At 40.0% G+C, this 19,465-nt stretch overlaps 2 protein-coding genes across 5 annotated transcripts; one reads left to right on the forward strand and one right to left on the reverse strand.

Annotated features, from left to right (window-relative positions):
- Positions 1–3,550: 3,550 nt before the first annotated feature.
- dnajc25 (DnaJ (Hsp40) homolog, subfamily C, member 25) lies at positions 3,551–12,698 on the reverse strand. Its single transcript, XM_084382770.1, has 5 exons — positions 12,340–12,698; positions 10,082–10,234; positions 5,805–6,175; positions 5,553–5,652; positions 3,551–4,831 (listed from the first exon to the last, which is right to left on the reverse strand). The coding sequence occupies exons 1-5, from the start codon at positions 12,685–12,687 to the stop codon at positions 4,709–4,711; spliced, it is 1,095 nt and encodes a 364-aa protein (XP_084238896.1). The 5' UTR covers positions 12,688–12,698; the 3' UTR covers positions 3,551–4,708.
- A 253-nt stretch (positions 12,699–12,951) lies between these two features.
- Positions 12,952–17,602, forward strand: LOC311274795 (uncharacterized protein). 4 transcript variants are annotated; one of them, XM_084382772.1, is made up of 4 exons: positions 12,952–13,042; positions 13,271–13,378; positions 13,974–14,090; positions 14,425–17,602. In XM_084382772.1, the coding sequence occupies exons 2-4, from the start codon at positions 13,283–13,285 to the stop codon at positions 15,160–15,162; spliced, it is 951 nt and encodes a 316-aa protein (XP_084238898.1). In that variant the 5' UTR covers positions 12,952–13,042; positions 13,271–13,282; the 3' UTR covers positions 15,163–17,602. The 4 variants fall into 4 exon arrangements, 3 of the variants coding, with proteins under 3 accessions (XP_084238898.1, XP_084238897.1, XP_084238899.1); XR_014624788.1 differs by lacking the exon at positions 12,952–13,042 and having other exon boundaries at positions 13,109–13,378; positions 13,981–14,090; XM_084382771.1 differs by lacking the exon at positions 12,952–13,042 and having other exon boundaries at positions 13,114–13,378.
- The last annotated feature ends 1,863 nt before the right edge of the window (positions 17,603–19,465 follow it).

The following is a 19,465-nucleotide window of genomic DNA, read 5'->3' on the forward strand; positions in this document are numbered from 1 at the left end:
GTGTCTTGCGCATTTCGCACAAGAGCAGCTGAGCAGTGCTGATATACCTGACTTTCCGGCGCATCCAGGTGAAGAAGAAAAAAAGACGCTGCCAGCTTTTGAATGACTGTGAATGAATGAATGAATGAATGAATGAATGAATGAGACAAGTCCGCGATCGTCCGGCTTGAAAAAGAAATCTTGCTTCAATGCAAAGGAAGCTTCAGAGATGCTGTTGGTATGTGTAAAGACGCATCTTTTTATGTTTATCCTGCACAGCTGATTTGGGTTGAAATGCGCTGAGACTATAATCATTGATAATTAATGAGCGGTGCTGCTGTGTGAGATGCCGCACAGTCAATTGTTTGGACTAAAAGTTTAATAAATGAATGATTACTCAATCGAATGTTTGATTATGTAAACGATTGATAATGAAAAGATTGTTAAAACCCGTTGTTTAAAGTTAAAGTTGTCTATTTTTGCATATACATTTATAATCAATTTTGTCAATGGATTCTGTGTGGCAATTAACTATAATTTATTATGATTGCGTAGGCCCATGATTAAGTAAGACTGAGTTTGAGAATGTATTTGTGTTAATCATTAATTTAATTTACTTGATTATTAATTAAAATTGTGATTATCATTCATGAAATGTGATTGACCATACTAATTTAGCAACCTTGTGTATCTCTGTTTCTTTATGATTTTTGATGAAGGTTATCAACCTGAACCTGAAAACTGACAACTGAAAACTGAAACCTAAACCCTAAAAACTTAAATAAATGCAGAAGAGAAGATTCGAAAAAAGGAACTGAGTTGTCCACTGCATCCTCTGTTGTGATCTAGGCCTCTTTTCAAGTTTGGGCAGATATGGAGGCAGAAGAAATCAGATAACTTGACACATATCTTATATGGTATTGAATTCTGCATTGTGTTAGTTTACTGTTGTCTAATGTACTTATAGCCATGCACATTTTGTGTAATTGTTGGGTATAGGACTGCTGATCCTGTGAGATAAAACTGTCTACATGTGCCATAGGAGCTCTTCATCCATGAATTAGGTATCAAGCTGTGCTTGACAATGATTTCTGATTTGCTGCTTAGTTTTTTTCTTTAAATCACAGGTAAACAGGTTCATTAGTAACAGATGATAGTGGCATGATTGTTTATGAAAGAGGCATCCTTGAAAGACTTGTTCACAAACAAGGGTGGGACGAGGTTCACCAATTTCTGGAACTGTTATCAGTAAACATAGTTTGTTTGCAAATAACTGTATTCTGTTTTTAATTCCATTTTACAGTGACCCAACTTTTTGGGAATCAAAGCTGTAAATAAGAGTAGGTTTAAACGAACAAATGTTGTTGTTTTTTTTGTGGTTTTGGCTTATTGTGAGTAGAAGTAGCATACTGTCAAGCTTGCTCTGATGGGTGCAGGGGGGCTCAACTTAGTCTGAATTACGGAAGCCATCATAAACTATCTACCAGTAGCCTAAGTCTTACAAACACATGGTCACAAACATTTTAACATTTTCTGATCCACAGGAAGTACCGACCAATTCGTAATTATTTGTTTTGCAGGTGACCAGCAAGAACATTCCTGTTGTTTCAAATATTTTTTAATAATTTTCAAAAAACAGAGGTCCAGTACAGAACAATGCACAGTTCAAATATCCAAGACACAACCCCCTCAAAAAAAAGGAAAATAAAGACATACAAAACCCAGCAAAATGATACCCTGAACGACCCCCTTCACCCTCACCACCCCCCTCACCCTCACCACCCCCCTCAGCCAATCCCACCCCCGATTCAGAAGGTCAGGAGGCCCGCTCCTTTTCCAGGAAGGAAAGCAGTGGTCGCCAGATCTTTTCAAATTGTTCAGTATCTGATCCTTTCCAGATGAAGGGTGTCTGTCAGCTCCATCAGCCATCTTTTCAGTGTTGGCACCTCTTTCCCTTTCCAACACATTAGAATCAGCTTCTTAGCTGTGATCAGACCATATGATAATAGAAGTTGTTGTGTCACTCTTAAAGATCTAGCAAGAACATTCCTAGTAATTCTTAGGATGTGGAGTGTGAACAAGTGGTAAAACTAAACCTGATCATTAAGTATTTTATTTTACTTCTCTACTGGAGCCAGAGCCTTTAGGTATCAAGCTCATCTCCTGTGGAACCATCTTCCAGTCTCAGCCTGGGAGGCAGACACCCTCTCTAGTTCGAAGAGTGGGCTTAAAACTTTACTTTTTCATCAAGCTTAGACTGCTGGGGGAAGTCCCATGATACACTAAATAAAAATAACAGGGTGCACATTTATTGGTTTATTATTGCCATACTTTTCATCATCATCGTTATGTTGTTTAAGAGACTATTCCACCTTGTAAAGAACCAGGAGAAAGTACTTTTTACAGTCCCTTCTGTTAGTCCCACTTACTATCTCAGATGATCCTGAGGCAGCTGGCGGACACAGCCATCAACATGCACTCCGAGGGTGTCTTTTACTAGAACATAAAATCACAAAACATCCTGGTTCAATTGAACTCCACAAGTGCGTGCAATCAACTTTGACTGTGGCAGCTCATCAATTGAAACATCTTCTGTGGTACTGTGGCTGGCTGCTCTTCGCTCATTTGATAGTCTCTGAAATAATGACTTCCATGTTTAAAATTAAAGTCCCACTCATTCTTTTTCTTTCTTTACCTACCATCTCTGTTTCATTTAATTCCTCTGCTGATGTGTGTATTAGGTACTTGTGCATACTTCCCTCCAGAGTGGGTTGATTGTCAGACACCACCACTGTATTGGCAGCTGGGTGCACTCTTCCATTCAATGCTAGGTGGACATGTGCAATGGCCAGTGTTATGGGGCTTCCGTTATAGCCAGACGATATACAAGCGACAGATATCTGGCCCAAGAGGTCCTCTTCTGTGTGAGTCATTTTGGTTAATCATTTATCTGCATATGAAGTCCATCAAGTTCTTTTCTTTCGTCACACAGCTATTTCATTCACTTTGTCTTTGTACAATAAAGTGCAAAAATATGATAGCCTTCTAAGAGACTGAAAGTGTCCATTATCCCATATGATACAAGCTGTCTCACCCCTCTCTATTTCCATCTAGATAACTTTTCATCCGAATTTACCACAAATATAGCATCACCATTAGGCAGCTTCTCATTTTTAACCAGCAATCGACTTTGAAATGACAACTGTCACAAGCATAATTCAATAGCTTTACCTAGCTAGCTAATTTGGCTAACATTAGCTCCACGAGTTGGTCGAGATGCTATGTCGCACTGTCCTTATATTGATCTAAATAAGAAACTTGGGAAAGGGTCTTTAATAACCACTTAATGGCTACATAGATGATATATTGCTAAAAGCTGGCATAGCTGCATGTCCAAATCAAAAGCCTAATAGGCCTGTCATGCCTATATGGTTGCTGGGGTATGATTGCAGAATTGCTGTTTTGAGGTTGGGTTTGGCAAACTAGCTGACACAAATGTATTCCAAAATGCATTTTTAAATTGATCAAAAAAACCTATTTGGTTATGTTCGTAACAAAGACTTAATGACTGTGTAGTCACAGTATGAGTTTATTGCCGCCTCAACACCAAAATGACAACAAAGAGACCAGTGAAATGTGAATCAATAAATAAAATGAAGTACAACCAAGTAATTTAAAATGCAGTAAACGGTAAGTATTCACCTAAACTTCTGAAGACACAAAGTGGAAACCATGACAACAAATTCACTGTGTGAAAGACATCTGCCATTGCACAATTTACAGATAATTGCAGCTATGACTTTGGCTTCCATTTACACAATAAGACACAAACATTTGAATGATGTGTTTGTCTCTTTTTGCTTCTGCTTTTTTTCTGATAGAAACAACACAGATCAAATCATCAGATCATCCTTCTGGTCAACAAAGGAACCCACTGTTTGTTGTATTCCCCAGTCAGATGAGAAGATGGATATCAGTTCCATCTCTTCATCACTTCCCTCTTCTTTTAGCAAGGAAGATCAACATGTGATCAACATGATCAACAGCTTTGGACTTGTTGGAAGGTGTTTATTCTTACTTACGATGGAGCTAGGCTTACACCCTGCTTCCAGTCCTTGTGCTAACCTAGGCTTAACATGTCCTGCATCTGACTCAGGGGAAGAAAGTGGGGATTTAACTAAATGTCACTGCTCTTAAAAATACTCCCTGGCCTTGGTTTATTCATAATAAAAGCAATAAATTCTAATGCACTTTTAGCTGACACTCTGAAGCAGCACACAGGAGTGTGCAGGTGGGGGTCTGAAGCCTCACCCAAGGACACTTTGACAGTACTGTTGGCTGTTGTTGGGGTCAAACTTGTAGCCTTCTGGTGACTAGGTGGTGTTTGTCCCCTCGCACTTGGATGATGTCACATATCCAACAGAAAATAATTTCACAAAAACTCAAGCACCAAAACTTCATCCATCTGTTTTTACCAGCAGGAAAGAATGGAATTACACAGAAAAAAAAGATGTAAAAAACTGCTCAAAAATCTGCAGCCCCAGCTCAGAGTTTATTCCATTTATTCGTCCCCTTTAAGGGCCTTGATCGCTATGAAAATATCTCTCACTATATAAACAAGCATAGTTAATCTTTCTGTACAGGCATTTCTCCACACAGCATGGTGTGTGTTGTCCGTATATGTTGGCACTGAGGCAGGTGTGTATGTTACAGACGCAGCTTGTGGCGGTCAGTCATCGATGAATGTCAGCCTGCCTGGGCCCTCGTTCCTCATCCAGCGGCGGTACCTCTTCATCCTCGGGTCAGTCGCCATTTTTACCTTCATTTCCTCCTCCTGCTCCTTTCTGTACACCTGAAAGACATACACTAGGGTCGTTTATGCAAATTCAACGTTTATGGCACAGCAACTGAGGCTGGATGCTTTTTACTGCTGACAGCCAATCTAGGTTTTCCACGGCATATTATAGGACGGAAAAAATAAAGGTTCATAAAAAACATTGTGAAGATGGAATTCGAAATCCAATGAAGTATCGATGACAACCAAATTACCGGTACATTGCTGATGCTGGAAAAGTTTGAGTTACGCAAAACAAAATGGTACAAGACCTACAAGACTCTACTAAATGTATCATCAACTGCACCAAAAAAAGGCATTGCTGATAAAAAGCAAGAAATGCAGCTCCTCTATTGCAATTAATTAGTCACAAAACCAGCACACATTAAAACAAGGTATTTTAGGAGGATGTACATCAAGCCAAACCTAGAGGATTTTGTTAAAGAGTGGTCCCCCCTTAGTATTTATTTTGGTTGTGAGTGGCCACCAATAATTAGTATTGGAGTAAATTAAGATTAAGCATAAGCATTCACTTATATTATGTAGATCGGATGAATGGCTCTCAAGAAAATGGTAGCACAGACATACAGTACGTACATACAGACAGAGACTCCAGTCCAGTCCAGTCCAAAGTAGAGAGGAGAAAGGAAATAAAGGAAGAGGTCCAATGTACAGATGAAGCCATAGAAGGAGAGAAGATGGAAAGACTAAAACAGGGAGAGCATTTAAAATGACAAACCTCGTAGTTTTCTTTGATCCAGAGCTGTCTCTCCAAAAAGGAATGTCTGGTGTTTTCATCCAGACTATCAAACTGAGACTGAGACATCTTCATGTACCTCCTGAGAATTAAAGAACAGAGTCTGCTGAGAGGTAACCTGGCACTGAGAGGATGCTGATGTAAGAAATACATAAAGGTGTCTAGATTCATCTCATTCATCCATGGAGTACAATATAACACTTTGTCTACTTTCAACCTTCCACAAGAACTGACCTGATGACGTAGAGCTTCTCCTCGTCTCCGTACTGCTCTCTACAGATGGTGAAACGGTAAACCCAGGAGACGTACCAGGCCACGTAGTTGGTCAGGTAGTAGGGGAAGAGCACGATTTGACACAGCAGGATGTCTGACAGGTTGGGCTTCTGGTAGCCTCCCTTGATGTCGATCTTGTTTTTGATGATGTCACGGATTACCTCCTCCTCCTGCTCCCGGATCTCCTCTTTGGAACGGCGGTTCTTACCCTTCTCTTTGGTGCGATTGAGGAGGCCCTGCTGCTTGGCGATCTCTGTGGCCTGGATTCGGTACTTGGGCACCGTCACCAGGTAGTTGATGGCCTCGTTGTAGCTGCTGTGCCAGCTGTAGTACTGGATGAGAGATATGAATGTGTATGTGGACGTTTTAAGACCATTGAGGCAATACGATTGTGATTTTGGGCTATATAAATAACATTTTAAAAAATTGATTTGATTTACGTGTTAATGGGCTTTTATCTGCCTGCTTTTCCTGTTGTTCAGCCGTAATGATGATATAATCTGAAAAAGGTCCAGTGTGTAGGATTTAGTGGCATCTAGAAGTGAAGTTGCAGATTGATATGGTGGCTCCAACAAACACAAAAAAAGTTAAAACATTTTTTTAAAAAGCCTGTGTTCTTGCTCTCTAGAGCCAGTGTTTGGTTTGTCCATTCTGGGATACTGTAGAAACATGACAGTGCAACATGAGAGACTGTGGAAGAGGACCTGCGCCCTCTTGATATAAAGGGCTCATTCTAAGGTAACGAAAACAATTCTTTGATTTTTAGTTTCAGGTGAATATACACCGATTAGCCACACCATTATGTGAACAACAGTGATCATCTCCTTACAATGATATGTTAATGTTGTAGCTGTTCTGTGTACACGAATAAAAAGCATAATCATTAATATCATATTCTAATTCTGTCAATACATACCCTAAACCCTACACACTGGACCTTTAAGTTATTTTTCTACAAATTTTACAGTCCAAAGTAGTGTTGAAGTCTAGACCAACTAAACTGAGACCAAGTCATGACTAAGACCTGAGTGTATCCAGACCAAGTCAAGACCAAGACTGAGACTAGGACCATTCCAATGCGAGTCCCACACTGCAAGACACACTTACGACGCACTCCTCAAATTAATCTTAAAGATCCACACTCCCATATTATCACCTACAGAAAACAAATTAATGATTGCTTGTTATTCACCTTTTATTTCCATCTCTGTGTATGTGTACCATGAAAAATGTCAAATGCTAGGCATTTACAGAGTCGATGTATATGAGTGGGATTTACTTTGTTTTTTTACAAGCAAACAATTACAAACACTAACTAGCTCAAATCAATGCAATGTATGTATGTATGTATGTGTGTATGTGTGTGTGTGTGTGTGTAGGTTTATGTATGTATATGTATGTGTGTGTATATATATTTATATACATATACATACAAGCTAATATGTATAGCTAATATTAACAAAATCTGTTCAATTCTTGAGGACTTGGTACAGAGGTAGACAGCTAATGTCAGCTAGATAGCTTTGATAGTGTCACACTAAGCTCACTTTTCTTTATGTTTTCTTTCAAAGTGGTGATAAAAGTTTGATGTGGTACCAGCTGTCTGAGTAAGTTCAGCATTGCAGAACTGTCAACCTGGGCCTGGCCTGTGCCAGGGCATTTACATTTAGAGTAGATCCTCTTTTTCTTATTGTACTTGTGTAATTTTCTTTAGTATACATTCTGTGTTAACATTGTTGGAGGGAGCCTGAAAACAAATTTAATTGCCAACAACTGCTTCACTGTAACCACTGTGCATATGACAAATAAAGAACTTGATTAGCTTGAACTTGAATAGTTGAAATCCCATAAAAGACCAAAACCAACAATGTGTTCTTTCTGACTTCTTAACTCTGTGCCTCTCGGCCCGTTGGTTCCTCCTGAAGATGTAATTTTTTTAAAAACAGCTCACAAATTGCAGTTTAATTTATTTTTTTCCTTTTCTTTTCTTTTTTTAAAAAAGCCTCAGTAATTTCCTAAAACAAGCTGTTCACTGTGGTTTTTCTTACTCAAACAGGAGAAAATAGTTTGTTGTAGACTATTTGTCAGAGGTGGATTTATCTACATTTTGATATAGTCATCTTCCTTCTACTTTTCATCTACCATGTCTGTGTACATGGTAATGAAACATGTCACCCAGTGCAACAGTGTGGTTCATTGGTGTGTTTTTAATAGTTTATGACACATGGCACAGAGGCGAGTACTTGCTAGTAGGATATCATCATTGTTAGTTTTTGGCTTTGATGGCTTTGAAGAAAAAAAAAAACCTATACAGGATCATCAAATCACTCATTTAAGGGCCAAGTCAGGAGTCAGAGTAAGTTTCTGACTTAAAGGTGACATATTATGCTCATTTCTGCTTGTTGACATGGGTCCTTGATGTCTAAATGGAATGATAGTAAGATGCTTTGGTCGAAAAAACCGAAGGATTGAGCACAGCAGGGTTGTTTACACACCAGTTTCACAGCCCTGCTCTAAGCGGCCGGATTCAGTGACTTTTTTTCATTACGCTAATGAGCTACTGCGTGCGCCGCCCACTTCTTCCTGCCGACCGGAAGACGTGAGGACGGCATCGCGGGACCATGGCAACGAGCGATACACAGCAACTTTCAATAAAGTTGAGAAAAAAACAAAACAACGAGCAATACACAGCTTTTCAGTGTCCGTGCCTGCAAATAACTGATAGTAGCACAGCAGACATGTAGCATGTAGCCCCTGTCTCCAGCTCCAAAACAAAGTAGTGATTGCTTTACTGCAGATAACGTTTTGATACTCTCAGGTCTCATGCCAGCAGCTAACGCTACAGGCTGAAGCATCAGCTGTACCGTTAGCTGTAGCCTACAGCTAACGCTACGGCTAACGCTACACACGTATTACATGTATACCAACACACAGAAAAACGGTCAGAGGACAGTCTCCCAGAGCCATGACATCTGCCCAACTACAGCAGCTCCTCGTGCTGCCTGTCACACAGTCAGCAGTGCATTCAGACAAGACACGCTTCTAGAAGTTTGCTTACACACTGTCCTTTAGCACAACATGCTTATGAATTAACGTAGCTCACTGGCTGTGAATAACAGACCAGTTCATACCGTTTCCTCTGCGTGTTCACCGCGGAACAGCAGCTAAACGTCCGCGAACAACTGACACACACAACTGAGACGATGTCACCCCGTCTCCTCTGTTTGTTCACCGCGGAGCAGCAGCTCACTGTCCGCGAACAACTGAGACATTTCACCCCGTCTCCTCCCCATGTCCACGGCCGAGCAGTGGTTCCCCGGCCGGTTAGAAGCGATAAAATCTCAATATCCCAATTCATTTTCTCAATTCACCTTCATGTTTTAAAAGAGTGCTGATATGACACATTAACGTTTCGTATCATTAACATTATCGTGAATCCTACGGCCAGTAAGCCCAACGTTGACAACTTCACACGTAATGTTAGTTCAGCCTCATATTTACACCCACGGTTAGCGTTAGCTCATGTGCTAAACGGCCAAAGTAACACAAACTATACTGTTTTTTAAATACTTACAGTTCCATCATTGACAGTGGGTATGGATCCATCTTTTAAGGGACAATCTCGTTGCCAGTCCAGCGTTGTACTGACCCTGGTTGCTGAAACAGTCCAGCGTGAAGTGACTGGCACAGACCATAACGCTTCTGCTCACTGAAGCTGGGACCCTGATAAATAAAAAGTAGCCACTTTGCTCTGATATCCTCTTTGGTAGGGAGGCGATGTAGCGAAACATGAGGATCCGTGCATCCGACGACAGAGCAGCAGTGCTTGGCTTTCGGGTCGTACATGGTAGCGGTCAGGCTGTCACGTACAAGTAAGCGAGGGAAAAAAAATGGCGGATCCTCGTTCAGGTAGCTGGCGTAATGTGGGAGGAGATACGCAAAGAGTATGCAAATCACCCAGACTGTTACGTAACAATCCGGGTGAAATCCAAACGGCTCGTTTAGAGACTCAATTCCTGACTCTGCCAGGTACAAAATATTGACATGGTTGTCAAAACTCATGCTTAGGGGGTGGGGAGGCACTCCGGATACGCAAATATACATACTAAAGCAAGGAAAAAGTCAGTTTTGCATAATATGTCCCCTTTAAAACAGTTCCCACACATTTCATCTGTGGTCCTGAAAGACTGGCTGGAAATATGGAGAGCGATATTTTTAGAATCTGTATCCAGTCGTACCTGGAAGATGGAGATGGCACAGATGGTGACCAGGATGACAATCCTGACGTCCACTTTGGGGGTGAGCTGTCGGCGGTAGTAGGCATAATAGTGCTGATAGTACTCCTCAGGATGGTCCAGCATGTAGTCATAGTCCCGTCGAGTGTCCTCATCCTGCACACAGACAATGACACATTATTTCTGCTCTTACTTGAAGGTTTCTGTTATGAAGAACTGCAGGAGGAGTTCAACCAAACCTGGTTTCAACATGAAAAACAAAAAAATCCAAAAACCAAAAAAGTTTTTATATTTCAAAATGTTGCTTATGTTGCTAACAAACCACAAGTGTCTATATTTCAAGCCCCAGTGTTTCAGTTGGGATAATGCGTCAGTCATACCTGCAGGCTATTTGCATATCTCTCAGTTACACGTTTGCTCTTTTGTCCGTTTTTGGGTGCAAATATTTTATAGACTAACTTCTTGTAAAGTCACATGTCTTTATGTGGCACTCTCTCATTGGACACAGACACTAACCCAAACTGCCATTCGAACACCTTCCTCTACATCTGTAATGTGATTATACTGATGAATATTAAAGTTATTCAGGGAACTTCTGCCTTAGAGTGTAACCACATTTTTCTCTAACCTCGTTGGCCTCACCTTATCTCAGAGGATCTCAGAGTAAATGTCATGTTTCATGTCTGTTGTGTCAGAAAAGGAGCTTACTGCGGGACTATATATGCCACAATTGAGAAATAGAAACCAAACCAGCCTAATTATAGCCACAAAAAAAAATGGATTAAAATGTAGTTGCAATTGTACTAATGTTGTGAAAGAGTTGAGTTTTCATACTTGAGTGTACTTAGTGAAAATGTGTTGCCTTTGTTGGACGTCTATCAACTGCAGTTAATGATAATAAAAATACAGTAGAAAATATATATCATCTCACTGCAATCAAAATATTGATCTCATAATCTCAAGTTTTTTTCCCCATAATAAAATTTTGGGAAAAAAGCTGAACATCTTAATGTTCCCCTCCAGTCCAAACTGTGTTTCTCCTCTTGTTCCTCCAGCTGAATGTTTGAGCCTCACTTTGGAGAATCACATATGTTCAGAGTTTGACACTAGAAGGCTGTTGTCACACTCATTGCTCAAAGTTTACATTTTCTCTGTGCTCACTGAAAATCTAATTTTAAGAAGCAAGCCTACGAGCATGATATGTGACAAATGTCACAAATAGTTTGGAAGCCAAACCTGGTCTAACATAACGTATACAAGTGTGGTGTGAAAACTTGAAGCCTCCAGTGCAAATAAACATTGAATGGACTTTACAGTTAAGTAGGAGACACATTGTGTCCACTGGGGAAATTTTTCACTTGCCACTTTAATAAATTCTGGAATTTTTAAAGAGAGAAAAGGCACCCGAGTCATTTGAAGGATTTCAATTTAGTAATTGTACTTTTTTCTTCAAAAAACATGTCAGACACACATTCAAAATGTTTTGGGTATACCTTTATCTTATAGTATTTGTTTTTGCCTGCTTCAAGTCAAAACTCCCTAAACACAAATATGTTATTTTCTGATGTTGAAAAATGTGAGAGTACTATTTTCTTAGCATTTTTGTTTGTTTTAAAATTGGTGCCTTTTCTGAGCCACTATAAAGCAGTTTTGCAATATTGTTGATACCAATAAGATTCTGTTTCAATAGTGCAGTCTGTCTTTAAAGGAAACAACGATCTGACATGTTAAAAACATTTTTTACAATAAAGCTCAAGTGTCATCAGACAAGTAAAGGACTAAAAGAGATTTTAAAAATATGTAACTATGACTATGGTAAACCATAGCATAGCAAGTAAACAGCCACTGTGACAGAAAATTGTAATAATGCTAAAATATATGAAAAAGAAATACACGTACAGTGATATTATCGATACCATAAGGTGTGTCCCACATTAATATTATCAAGAAAATAAAGATTTAAGAAGAAGACAAAACAAAACGTATTGCAGCATGTAAGAAAAGTGACATTATTTGTAATACGGATACATATGAGACCATAAGGTAGCTAGTATTACAGGATGTGGACACACTGTTAATGCCTGTAGGTCCCTATACTGGTCTCATAAGGCAACATTTCATGAATATTAGAGGAGCTATAAGAATATTATAGGACAGGCTCCGCATAAGGAACATCAACATCTTCTTAAGAGGTCAAGACAGACATAATAGTCAGCTGGAATCAGTATCTGAATGTGTCTTTGACAGACACTTGGACCAACCTTTAACGTCTCGTAAGCTGTCGCAATGAGCAGGAACTTCTTCTGAGCGGACTCTTGGGTCTCTCCCTCCAAGCCGGGCTCTTCGGTCCTGAACCGGTCCGGGTGGTACCGGCGGGCTAGCTGCCTGTAAGCCCGAGCGATCTCTGCCTTGGTGGACTCCCGGGTGACACCGAGCACATCGTAGCAGACCTCGGTGCCGCAGTACAGGCCCTCCACCAGCGCGGTGACCGTCGGCAGGGAGGCGACGGAGAAGAGGACCACCACGAGCAGCCACCAAGTCTTCACAGTCGGCGGACATCCAGCAAACCCTCCGTCACCCCCGCTGCAACGCTCCATGAGCGCAGCCATCTCTGTGTGTCTTCTGCCGACTACCACCTCTTGAGCCCAGGGTACCCTGTCTCACGTTGCTTACATCATCAGGACGCGCTGGACGAAAAGATGACGACGCATCAAAGATCGTTTGTGCTAGAGGCATAACAGATGAAGAGGCTGTTTGTTTACAGGAAGTAGCAAACATCACGATACTAACTTAGTTAAAATAGTGTTTACTTACTACGGAAGCGCATTGCATTCACTGGATTAAAAAAAATTAGACACCTTATCTCGTAATTACGAGATCAGGATCTCGTAATTATGAGATTAGGAAAGTTGCCACATTGGCCACTGCTTCACTCAGAACAACTAACTGCACATCCACGAAGAGGTAAATTCATAGATATGTCTATGAGTAAATAAAAAACTTGGTTTATTTACGACTGTGGCTTTGTTACGTTTTGCCATGTGACGTCGTTACCGTGGCAACAGAAAAGCTGACATGGCTGACATGCATGATTGAGTTGTTGTTATTGTTTTTAAGCTAGCTATACAGGTAGCGTAGCTAACAAGGAGACTGACGATTGTTGATGAAGCAACAAAACATATGTATTTCCAGGAAACCGAGGAAATGGCAGAGCAAACGTCGCATGACAATGGTTTATGGGATTTTCTTCGAAAGCGAGGTGTTGCCGAGGAAAACATTGACCGAATGCAACAAGACAAGGTAAGGTTAATTCCACTTTTCATGGCAAGAACCCAGATATTAGCGTTATTAACGTTATTAGCCATTAAAAAGTTCTTAGGACAAATTTGAATTATGAGCTGACAAAGTCTGTGGACTAAAAGTCTGTGTATTACTCTTTGTAGCCTTTAAGAAGAGGTGAAGTTGTTGAATATGGAGAGAGAAGATTTGGAGTTTTAGAAAAAAATGGATTTACTGAAGATCCGAAATTCTCCTGTATGATTACAAAGGCTTCTATAGCCTACAAGTATTGACACAATGAAGAACTTAATAATCCAGAACTGTGTAGTTTTACAACTTAGTTGTGTCTTACTGTGGCTAAATATTTATTGCTGGTAAAAGTTGTGAAATGACAATGTTGAAAAAAAGTGTGGAAAAGTCATGATTGCAGTTATTTGGTATATAATAGGGCTGCACAATTTAAACAAAAATATATCTAATTGCAATTATTTTGACTGATATTCCAAATGTAATATGATTTGTAAAATTAGAGGGGAAGATCATTTTTACACTATATCATTCCAATTTAAATTGCAATATGTATTATTGAAGTATATATGTATGGTTCTGATGCGAGTTTACAGGGATCTGTACCAAAGGCCATCAGGCAGCCATCTCTGTCCTGGAACAGGAGAGGAGGAGGAGAGGAAGAGGTAGAGAAAGACAGGAGGAGGAGAGAAGCAGAGGAGGAGGGGTGAGGTTAAGAGGCAGAGGAGGAGGTGTAGGAGGAAGTTAAGATGGAAAGGGGGAGGAGGAGAGGAGGTTAAGAAGCAGAGGAGGAGGTGTAGGGGGAGAGGAGGAGGTGTAGGAGGAGAGGGGAGGAGAAGAGGAGGTTGGCCAGGACATCACTGCAGAATCACAATGTTTAATCTAAGATGCTAAGAGAGTTGCAGAGGTTCATATTGCGATTTCAATTAAATTTCAATGAATTGTTCAGCCCTAGTATATAACAGTATACTGATACTCAGGTACAAATTAACTGGCAGTTCATTTAAAGTTAGCTTATATTTTTTAATGTTTCTTCCCAGATTGACTCATCGCTTATGAGAGAAATAGAAGATGCCTACCTTGCTCGCTATATACCAGTTTATGGAGACAGGATTGCTCTGAGGCGATACTGTCTGGACAAAGAAAAACAAAAAGACAATAGTTCAAGGATGTCCCTTCTTGAAAAACTTCGAAAGAAACTAAGGACAGCAACAGCAAGTCAGGATGAGGAGTCTGAACAGGAACCCTGGCCTGCAAAGAGTGCAAAAAAACCAAGCCGTGATCGTTCTAAAAATGCTGTTAAGAGTTCAAGAAAAATTGAGTTAGGGTGGATCCATGAGGGAAAACAAATGAGGAAGCGTTCTGGTGGTGGCACCAGGGTACTTGAGGTATCCAAGAATTCAACCAAAACAGACATTTTGTCACATGCCAAAGAACTGTTTTTTCCAGGTGGTGAATCGAAAAAAGGAAAATGGGAAGACTTCCTACACGATATTTATGACTTTAAGGAATCACACCTCGATGAGAGCAGTACTGTTGGTGAGTTGTACACAGTGTCAAAATTTGGGATTTTACGGTTCTACCTAAACACAACATGCTTCGTAGACTCATCTGACACAGAAGTGGACAGGAAAAGGGACAAGTGTGGTGTCACTATAGAAGGGCAGCAGAGACAGACCAATTCTGATGAGCACCAAGAAAAGCCAGCCAGACTGAATGAACCACAAAGAGAACAATCTGTAACAGTTGAAGACTCAAATGTTGTTGATCTCACCTGAGTCTGATAATTCAGAGGTGATCATTGGTGGCCTTGTAGGTGTATCCTCTGCAAGCCAGTTGGATGACACTCTTCCACTTTTCTTTTCTACTGAGGATATTATCAGTGTTGCCTTTACTACAAGCTCTCCTGTCTTAGCAGATGATATTGACCATGCTGTCCATTCAAGTGCACACTGTGACCAACTCTCAGAGGTCCAACTGAATGCCGCTGTTCCAGTCTTCACACCAACAAATGAAGTCTTCAGTGTTGTCCTGTCCACATCCACTCCTGTCTTAGGAGATTGTGTTGACTATGCTGTCCATTCAGGTAATGCACATAATGACCCACCCTCAGAGATTCAGCTGGATGATGCTGTCCCAGTTTTCACTCCAGTCGAGGAAGTCATCAACGGTGCCCCCTCCACATCCACCCCTGTCAGGGGACCATGATCAACATACTGACGACTACTCAAGTTTTGATGCAGGCTTTGACCAACATTATGTGAGTCTTAAACTTCACAGAGTAAATCTCTTAGAGGAAATGATTTGTCAGTTCAAAGACGAGTCGATTTTGAAGTACCCTTTAAAGTTTGCTTTTATTAATGAAAGGGGTGCGGATGCAGATGGTGTGTCCAGAGATGCCTATGCTGCTTTTTGGACAGAGTTTTTGGATTCTGCAGCAGAGGGGGCGGAAATGAGGGTGCCATCCCTGTCACCAAAATGGCAGGAGGAAGAATGGAAAGCTGTGGGAAGAATATTGGCCAAGGGATTTCTGGATCAGGGATACTTTCCGTTGCGCCTTGCCCCAGCATTTACCACAGCACTGATGTTTGGAGAGCATGCTGTGTCTACTGATTCACTGTTTGAATCTTTGATGCTGTACCTGAGTCAGTTTGAGAGAGAGCTCATAACCGCTGCCTTAGAGGGAGACCTTGATAGTGATGGCCAGGATGAGTTATTAGATCTGTTCGATCGCCTGGGAGTGAAAGCTGTTCCATCACAAGCCAACCTAAAAGCAGTCCTCCTTCAAGTAGCACACAAACAAATAATACAGCAGCCAAAGTATGCTCTTGATAACATGTCAGCAGTTGCAGCACAACCCCTGAAGACCACCATAACCACAACAGCAAAAATACAGATCATGTATACAGAGAAAAAAACAACTTGCAGGAAAGTCCTGAAGCTAATTGAAGCAAGTCCAGAGACTCCAGCTGAGAGACAAGCCCTTGGATTTGTACAGCAGTACGTACGAGGACTGGATGAAGTAGGTCTCAGAAGGTTGCTGAGATTTGTAACAGGCTCTGATATCATCTGTGTCACAAAAATAGAAGTCATATTTACAGCTTTTGAGGGACTGCAACGTCGACCAGTTGCACACACCTGTGGATCAGTGTTGGAGTTACCCTGTACATATAACTCCTACCCAGAGTTACGTGTGGAGATGGAGAATGTACTGATGAGTAACTATTACACTATGGATATTGTGTAGTGAGAAATCACATGTAATTGGTGTACACACCAGGCAGGGTCCATATTGACATTCTGAATGTAACAGAACTGCACTTTTCAATATTTTAAACCTCAGGCAGAAGAAGATTTGAAGAAATGTTTTGTGTCAGAAATTAAGTCCCAAAATGCTGAGTCAAATTGCACTTTTTTATACCAGTCTCTTCTAGAAGTTGTACAGTTCATAGCTATTTAACTGTGCATAAGAAGCCATGAGGTAACCTCAAGAGAATCTTTTTTTTTTTTTGCAGTAAGTAATGTGCCTGACACAGAAAAAAATACTGTAAGTTAAAAACAAACTTGTGGTTATATCACATATCAGCAAATTCATATCTGAGCAATGTAAACATAGTGTGTGGCTCAAAGGCTGCTGAGTTTGCTGGCAATGTTATATCTGGTAATGTTATAGTAAATCCAGAGGCCAGTTGTCAGTTATGGTCATGTGTTTGACAAAATCATTCAGTGTGAAAGTTTTATACATTAGAAAAGAGCAATTATGTCATGTTAATTCATAGCTGTCTGCTTGTGCTCTTATAAGCCCCTCAGACATTGATATGTTAATGTTCAGTTGAACCAGAGGTGATTTTTTTTTTTAAAGTGATGGTTTCAAAGGCATGTGGCTGGCTCCCCACACCACATAACTTGAAAACTTGAAAGTACCAGCAGTGCGTTCTGTTTTAATTCTACTCAGAGTTATTATGAGTTCTATTCAAATTATAAGCAAGATAAATGTTTTATACAAATAATTAAAAGGGTTGTTCTGCGTGGGGCCAATATTATGTTGGTAGGCTGCCCCAATAAACTTTTTGATAAATTCAATGTTAAATTACTATGTTCATAGTAAAGGCAAGCCCGGTTAGTGGTTGTTGTAAAATGAGTTACAATGTCCTGACTTTATACTTTTTTAATGTAGATTGACTTAAGTGCCACTAATTAAATGTGTTCTTTACTTCATCTTGTGCGAATTTTCTTTTGTGTTAGGTGCCAGTTATCAATATGTATTCAGTTAGTACAACACAAACTACAAAAAAGTTTTTATTTTTTAGAAACTTAATTGCATTCAACAAAATGTCACATTAGTGATATAAGTGTTCACTCATCATTTGCTGTCTAATGTAATTTTTCAGCATTTTTAAGTGACCGATAATCCTGAAGATGAATTCCAGAGTCTTTGAATTTCAACATTATATCCAAAAGATTTGGGCACTGTTGCTACCAGTTGTTCCCTTTATAAGTCAGGTAAAGGGTTGAATCAAAGTAATAATAGGGCCAAAATTATTTAGTTTTTTGACAAAGCCCACAGTTTATATACATTATACATTATCTGCATAATCAAGGCTTTAAACACATACCTCACGACTTTCAATAATCTTCATAATAAAATGACATTCAGATGTAATACAGGTACATTTGCAATTGCCACTGCCATGTTGATTACAAAACATTAATTAGACAGACATTAAAAGACAAAAATAACAACTGACAGACAATTTCAAAGTCGGTTATCTGTTCAGGTCTCTATGTCTGGGAACAGCCTGAAACACAGAAAAGGACATGGCATTGTTACTCTTTAAATGAGAACCATAAAAATCTGAATGTATTGTTGGTTTTAACCAGGACTAGAATTATGACAAAGATTATAGTAAGTTGATTATTCACAAAAGAACACACAATAAAACCAACAATTCAATCATAAACTTGTTGTGTTTGTAATGTTTGTTGACTGTTTGTTTTGTGACTTGGTGGTAAATCAGTTTCCCCCTGGGGATTAATAAAGCTAATCGAATCTAATAAACTGAAGCAGCGGCGTCATTCGAGACATCTTATGAATAGTGTAAGAATCAAAGTAGTTGTAACACACTTTATTATCGTTAATACATGTTAATTGTTGACACACATTTTTTGCTTTTTGTTGCTGGTGTTAGTATACTGTGGTTCTAGGCCTACTAGGCCAGTGATTCTTGGTCTGGGGGTCAGTAGTCTGGACCCCCACAAGAAGTCACTGGATTAATCAAAAGGGTCACAAGATGACAGGACAGGATATGACACAAAAAAAATATTGTGAACATAATATTGTGATTTTTTAAATGCTTTCTTATAATTTCTGCTTTATTTATTTCGGATTTTGGTATTTTACCTCCTCAAGCCTCTAAAACGTATTCAGATAAAATAAAATAAGTCCTCTCACCAGAGCAGCTGGATCAGTCAATTATTTGATTAAGTCAATCGACAGAAGATCAAGGAGGATATGGATATCAAGAATGTGGGGTGGGGTCCTGGATAGACTTTGCTTTTTTATTATGGGTCAAACTTTTGGAACCACTATACTAGGTCTTTAGCACTATACTTACTATTAAAGCTGAGTGTGGATGTAGGCCCGTAAGAAAAGGTAGAGTTCAACTGCCTCCTTGGAAGAAGTAGGCGGGTGCAGATAGTTTTCTGACATTGCAAGGCAACAAATGTCAAAAACAGTCTCATCACATGGATGTGGACCTCTTGGCAGGCATTCCTCTCTACAAGCCTGTATCTGCTGATGGGATACTGCCTTGATGTAGTCTGTGTTGCCAAACAGGTGGGGAAGGCTGTACATCAGTAGTGGTCGTCCACTTGGGGAAACTGCATTCCTACTGGGGCGAATTCTGTGGCAATTCCACAGGTGAACAACGTCCTGCAGCTCTCTCTAAAAGAAGAAAAGCAAACAAGGCAAAAAACAAAAAACACTTAGCCTAAACTTGCACATCTTTTCAATTATCCCATACTTAAAGGGGACATATTATGGAAAATTCACTTTTTGAAGACTTTTATATGTATTTTTGG

Source organism: Pagrus pagrus (genome assembly GCF_965226575.1).
Source record: "Pagrus pagrus genome assembly, chromosome: 19".
In the NCBI taxonomy this organism is placed as follows: Eukaryota; Metazoa; Chordata; class Actinopteri; order Spariformes; family Sparidae; genus Pagrus; species Pagrus pagrus.

Coding starts and splice junctions, on each gene's coding strand:
- dnajc25 (XM_084382770.1), bottom strand. CDS start 12,687: ATGGCTGCGCTCATGGAGCGTTGCAGCGGGGGTGACGGAGGGTTTGCT. Junction 10,235..12,339: donor CAGCTTACGAGACGTTAAAG/GTTGGTCCAAGT, acceptor GTCTGTGTGCAG/GATGAGGACACTCGACGGGA. Junction 6,176..10,081: donor GTGCCATCTCCATCTTCCAG/GTACGACTGGAT, acceptor TCTCTCATCCAG/TACTACAGCTGGCACAGCAG.
- LOC311274795 (XM_084382771.1), top strand. CDS start 13,259: ATGTATTTCCAGGAAACCGAGGAAATGGCAGAGCAAACGTCGCATGAC. Junction 13,379..13,973: donor ACCGAATGCAACAAGACAAG/GTAAGGTTAATT, acceptor TTCTGATGCGAG/TTTACAGGGATCTGTACCAA. Junction 14,091..14,424: donor AGAGAAGCAGAGGAGGAGGG/GTGAGGTTAAGA, acceptor GTTTCTTCCCAG/ATTGACTCATCGCTTATGAG.